The 6486-nt window shown below is 43.6% G+C and overlaps 1 protein-coding gene across 4 annotated transcripts in view; it reads right to left on the bottom strand.

The window, feature by feature from the left end:
• Positions 1–433: 433 nt before the first annotated feature.
• Positions 434–6486, bottom strand: part of LOC102298427 (sodium channel protein type 4 subunit alpha B) — a gene marked incomplete at its 3' end in the record, with an annotated part of 16368 nt that continues 10315 nt past the window's right edge. For all 4 annotated transcript variants that reach the window (XM_042216534.1, XM_005951883.2, XM_042216533.1 and 1 more), the window contains 8 exon segments: positions 434–675; positions 767–968; positions 3186–3542; positions 3662–3763; positions 3843–3914; positions 4044–4282; positions 5251–5362; positions 5431–5631. In XM_042216534.1, coding sequence (XP_042072468.1) covers positions 434–675; positions 767–968; positions 3186–3542; positions 3662–3763; positions 3843–3914; positions 4044–4282; positions 5251–5362; positions 5431–5631 — 1527 coding nt within the window.

Here is a 6486-nt window from a genome sequence, read left to right as displayed (position 1 = left end):
CGTAAAGTGTTTGGAAAACTTCAGTCTTACCACTCCGTCGGCAGTGCTGGAGTAGATGACCGAACCACAACTTCTGACACCATGTTTGTCGTTTAATAATGACTCAGGGTTCGTGAATATCATCGAGCATCATTTACTTCGAAACAAACCAACCATTACACATTAGTCATCACATTCCAGGGGGCGGGTCCCTTCTCCCCTGCCCCGTCTCACTGCGTGCATGCGCAGCATACAAATACGGAACAGGTATATTAAAGCAGCATTAATGAACAACATTGGTCAGATGTTCTACAATTACTAAAACTAATCCAACACTAATGACATTAATACAGGAGCAGAGCCTAAATTACCTGTGTTTACCTATACTAGCTACTGCATCATGCTGCTGTGAAAAAAGGTCCATAGAATAGAAAGGAACAATAACAGGGATTACTTGTGAGTACTTCTCTTCTCCATCCAGGTCATCTTCCTCTTCCTCTTCATTTTCACGTATGTCAAAGTAGGACTCAGCCTCGGCTATTGGGACCCGCAGGGATGCAATGGTATGGTAGTTACTGGTCAGGATGCCATGGTTAAAGCTAGAGGCTTTGTCATGGGGCTCTGGTTCATCTGAGGTCACAAAGGTCAAAGGTAATACCTCCTTCATCATTGTGTCGTCTTCCTCACAACTGACTGCTAAAGTAAATGGACATTAAATCCAATTTAAAGCTTTTTTTCTTTACACATAACACTAATAAACAATAAACATCTGAAACATGGCTTGTACCACTGGACTGGTCTTGGTTGACTTGTTTCTTATTTCTCACTAAAGCCCAGATGTGTTCCAGGATCCAGAACTTGGTCCAGGCCACAGCCTGGTTAATCCGGTTTATGGCGATTTGTAAATTGTTTTCTCCTTCATCTTCTGGAGCTGCTAGATTATCACCACTGAAAGAACTCAGCAACAAGGCCAGGAACAGATTCAGGACCTGCAACAAAAGGGAAAAGCTTTAGAAACAGATTCATGGCCTAAAATAAGAAGAAACTAATTTAGGAACACATTCAGAATGAAAAAATAACAGTTTTATCAGCGAATGCAAGACAGGCACTGCTTGCTCAGTAAAACCTATAAATCAATATCAATTAAACCAAAACATGAAAGCAGTCTCTCGCCTCACATCTCAGTGTTCTGTCACAAAGCTTCTCTCATTGCCTGTTTACGTCATCCTTTGATTTACTGGCATCTTGTGGGTGCATTTAGCTATCATCTCTGGAAGCAGATTTAAATCTACTTGGCCTGGGCTTGGCAAGCCTGTGGAGCTCCAAAGTCAGCTCAAATGAAGTCGGACTCTGGCAGTGTCTGATGCAACAAACTTGAGTGTGGTGAGAGCATGGAACAGCACTTTTGGACAGCCTCAAAGCAATTGTGGCAAGCTAATGTACAACTCATAATTCCTATTTATGTGTTTTTGTGGATTTGGAGAAGGCATTTGACCACATCCCTTGAGTATCCTGTGACGGTGACCAGGAGAAAAATGGCATTGTTCCTCCTGAACCCAAAATTCAACAAATGAACAGACTCACTCTCCAGTATCCCGACATAGATACTGGAGAGTGAGTCCCAGGGGGTTGAGGAGTGTGATCCCCCTGTAGTTGGAGCACACCCTCTTTTCCCCCTTTTCACAAATGGAAATGAGAGGCACTGTCCCAGGACTCTACTCAACATTGCAAAGGCGTGTCAACCAAGAGAGCCTCACAACATCCAGAGTCTTAAGGAACTTAGGGCAAATCTTGTCCACCCCAGGGGCATAGCCACGGACCAGTTGTGTGAGTCATCAGACGGTTTATCAGAGTCGCCATGAGGCCGTCAAAAAGTGCTGTTCCATGGTCTCACCAAACTCGCCCCACGCCCAAGTTTTTGCATCAGCCACTGTCAGAGCCCAATTCGTTTAGCCTGCCAGCACTTGTCAGCTGCCTCTGGAGTCCCACAGGCTAACCAAGCCCAATAAGACACCTCCTTTAGCCTGACAGCTCCCTTGATCTTCCGTGTTTCCCTTGCAGCCGTAGCCCCTTGCAGTAACCACAGCAATGGTGTGGAGGTATGGAACATGATCTAATGGAACTCAATGTCACCAACTGTCACGGCTGCCGAGGCGAGCCGTGTGGAGTTAGAAGAAGGACCCAAGATGCAGGCAGTGGATGAGATGTCGGTGAGTTTATTTACACAGTGGTAAGAAGGCAAAACAGGCAAGAGGGAAGACAAAACTAAAGACCTGAACTGGGAAAGCTAAATGACAAACCTGAGATGAAACAAAAAGGGATGAGAAGCAGAGAGATGAGCAGGACATAGAGTAACACAGACTGACGCGGAGAAACACAGACTGACGCGGAACACAGACGAACCGGCAACAGGCAGGAGAACACACAGGGCTTAAATACACACACCAGTAATCAGGGGATGAGAGACAGGAGGGCTACACAGCTGGGAGGAATCTGGGCTGACGGGACAGGGGAAAAGTAACCTGAACACACTCACATCAGACAGAGACCTTCAGAATAAAACAGGAAACTAACAGACACAGAGAACCAGACAGGACACTGAACTTGACAGGCAGACTCATGAGCAGACACAATAACACCATGGACAGACAGAGGGAACACAGAGAAGTGGGAGCAGGCAGGCAAAGAACAGAAACCTAACAAATGGCAAAATCACAACAGAATACACACTCGGAATGAACCAAAGCATAAAGAAACACAAAACACTGAGTCCTCAGACTCAGGACCATGACACCAACCTCCATTAGAATGCCTTAAAAACTCCGCCAGAGGTGGGAGTTGAAGAGCTTTTGGATTTGGGCCTCTGTCAGACGTTCCTAGTGCACCCTCATGTTTGGGTACACCAGGTTTGTTTAGCATCTCACCACCAGTGCACCAATGTGCACCAATGTGCATGACAAATATCCTTGGGCAAGATACTAACCTCAGGTTAATTTCTGATGCATCAATGCATGTGAATGTTAGATAGAAAGAGCATGGAAAAAAATCTGCTGTGAATGGTTGATGAGGCTTGTGTTGAAACAAAAACGCTGGGTTTATCGTCTATGCTTGCCTTTCTGTAAATGTCACCATATACCTTTGACTTTCAAAACCTGAAACAATAAGAAACAGATTTAGGAAAAAGCACTTTCTAGTCAGATACTCACCACCAGGTTTCCAATAACCAGGACCATCATGAAGACAATTAGACACATGGTCTGATCCGACACCTCCATACAGTCCCACATGGTCTCGATCCACTCACCGCACAGCACCCTGAAGATGATGAGGAAGGAGTGGAAGAAGTCATGCATATGCCAGCGAGGAAGCTCACAGTCCTCTGCAATGCGACAGACGCAGTCTTTATAGTTCTTCCCAAACAGCTGCATGCCGACGACAGCAAAGATGAAGACAATGATGGCAAGAACCAGAGTCAGGTTCCCAAGAGCCCCCACCGAGTTCCCGATGATCTTTATCAGCATGTTCAGGGTTGGCCAGGACTTGGCCAGCTTAAATACTCGCATCTGTAAAGGTGAAGAGGCATGTGAGATAAGGGTGAGAAGACAGACTAGCACTAATATCATTTTTCATTCACTTTCTGAGTAAGTGATGATGGTAATGACAATGATGATGATGCACTGACCAGTCGGAATGAGCGTAACACTGATAGGCCCTGAACGTTAGCTAATCCCAGTTCAACCAGACTCATGGTGACAATGATGCTGTCAAAGATGTTCCAGCCCACCTACAGCCATGACAAAAAGTACAAAAATGTTACTATAGGAACAGTTGTGAATCATCAGTAAACAAACGCAAAGTCTGACCTGGAAGTAGTAATACGGGTCCATGGCCAGAAGCTTAAGGACCATTTCAGCTGTAAAGATACCTGTGAAGACCTGGGGGTTTAGAGGTGAGGGGTCAGACATCCAAATATGTTAAGATCTTTACCGTGTTTAACAGAGTGTAACATTCATGTGAGCTGAATGCATCTAATCAGGATCACATTGTATGACTCTATCACTGACCAGATTCCCAACACTCAGCAGCTCCTCAAACTCCTCTGTCATTGGATAATGCTCCATAGCCATGAAGACAGTGTTGAGGACGATGCAGATGGTGATGGTGAGGTCCACAAACGGATCCATAACAATGATGAAGAGCCACTGCTTGAGCCATCGCCAACAGCCACAACAGTTCCACTTCAGGAAGATGTCAGCGAACACATACCAACATGGAGGACACGGCCTCTGGTCATCCTCAAATTCTGAAAGTCACAGCTGATTGGTGAAGCATGAGCTTTATTGAGATTTTCTCTAAAGGTCCAGATGTGCACATATCACATACAAATGTCACAGACCAATTAAATGGGATTTATGCAGTGTTCATTGTAAGACAAAGAGCTTCACAGAGGTTATAAGTACAGTGAAGGCTTTCTGTTTGTGTTATGCTTTTGCCCTGCATACTGTCACAAGCCAGAGATCAGAAGTCAAGCGAGATTGTTTAAAAATTTAGACTGAATTTCTATCTCCAGGTGAAGAAGGTTAATTTTCATCTCCCTTGTTCTTGCTGTAGCTATTACTCATTACCACTGTGGTTTAAATCTCTCCTCTGGAGTCTTTGTTCATTTCACCTTCTGCTGCATAGCAGTAGCTCAAAGTTAAATTCAACCTTTGGTTTAACATGTTTCTGCTATTTGTGGGAAATACATGAAAGCTGCAATTGATTTGAGCTCATTAATGTGCCTATAAATATTTTAGACCAAATGTATTTGAAAGCAGCTGAACAATGACTATAGACATTTATGAACATTGGAGATGATGCTATTTGGACACTGTAGGTTGGTATTTTCAGCTGCAGCAGCTGTGATTTGAGACAGATGGATGATTGAACCCTCATGTTTATCTGGGTTTATGCTAACTTGGGACTCACTGAGGATGGATTTCGTGCCTCCTTTCACTTTCAAGCCAAAGATCTTTCACGTATAAGGCCAGGTGTTAACCACTACACCACAGAGCCACTGAACACTGTTAGTATAGCACAGACATTTTACCAGAGACTTCAAAATGCTTTTAAAGAGACTTTACATAGGGACCAATCAAATGAAAACGACCAGCTGCGTTTTTCCCGCAAGGTGCTCGACGTCTACCTCTGAACAGTTTGACCTGGTTGGTCATAATGACAGGACATCCCACAGGCTCTGTGTTAGAGGTAACATGACACAGGTGTATGTACCTTCCATTGCATTGTGCTCTAGCTTGTGGCTGTTTAAATCTGTAGATGAATTTTTCTTCTGCAGTGTTGGGTCTGCATCCTCTAACAGCTCTGCTGTCCTGGTTGTTGCCTGCTGTAATAAAACAAAGATTCAGCTGTGTTTAAATGATCCTGTGCAAGTTTTCATGCCTGTGATCAGACCTCCTCTTCTCTCCTCTTCAGCGCCTCCAGGATCTGAGCGTACTCCTCCTCCTTCTGTTTGGCTTCAGCGATGGTGGCTTGATTCTGCTCGGCGTACGCCATGGCGACCACAGCCAGGATGAGGTTAATGAGGTAAAATGACCCGAGGAAGATGACGACCACAAAGAAGATCATGTAGGTTTTACCGGCGGCTCGCAACGTCTGCATAGAAACAAAAGAAGGACAGGTGGGCGGAACTGCTGTATGTGCTTTGGCTCTTGGTTTGTCTCATAATATATAAGATGTATGACACTGTTGCCCTGTTTATGTTCTCATTTAATTCTGCACTCATTTATTTTGTGTTTATTTGGTAAAATGGTAAATGGCCCTTCTCTGTGCTGACGTCACACAGGTGTATTTGTTCTCTTTATGATGTTTATATCTACAGTTATGCTGTTTCAAGCTGTCAAATATTTCAAACGTCACACAAATATTTTTCATCCTAAATTCTGAGAAAGTTAGAAACCGAACGAAACGTAACATGGCAGTGCATCATGGGAAGTCAGGAAACAGACTGTATCTCAAAAATGGATGTAATGTCCAAATGCCATCCCTCAGTTCTCCATATGTTTCTTCCAAGGAGCCAGATTGTCTTGTAATTTAAAAAATTCTCTTGACCAATAGTTTTTCACGTTTTTTCAAGCTTTTTCAAAGTTCTTCTTTTTACATTGGATGTTTTTTCATCCATTTTCAATCCAGTCCTTGTCCCTGACCATTTTCAAATGAAATTTTTTTCTTGTGTGTATTGAGCCTCTGAACTCTGATCTATAAATCATTAAAGCATACAAAGCTCTTTACTCAAGGGACAAACCAATGTTGTGGGAAACAGAGTGAAAAGCCTGAAGTATGCCAAATTACACACGAACTGAAGTGAAAATCAGTCACGACAGGTCTGATAGAGCTACGTAATATTTTAAATCATCATCAGTAGAGTAGTCATCGGCCAGAAGTTTCCATCCACTCATCATGAGCATGAATCTCGTAGTATTTTAGGGCTTTTGATGGTATCGGTGAACT

The sequence above is a fragment of the Haplochromis burtoni genome, unplaced genomic scaffold (genome assembly GCF_018398535.1).
Source record: "Haplochromis burtoni strain Fernald_Lab_line unplaced genomic scaffold, NCSU_Asbu1 Contig_1098, whole genome shotgun sequence".
NCBI classification, from domain to species: Eukaryota; Metazoa; Chordata; class Actinopteri; order Cichliformes; family Cichlidae; genus Haplochromis; species Haplochromis burtoni.
This window is presented reverse-complemented; position numbering and strand designations above follow the sequence as displayed.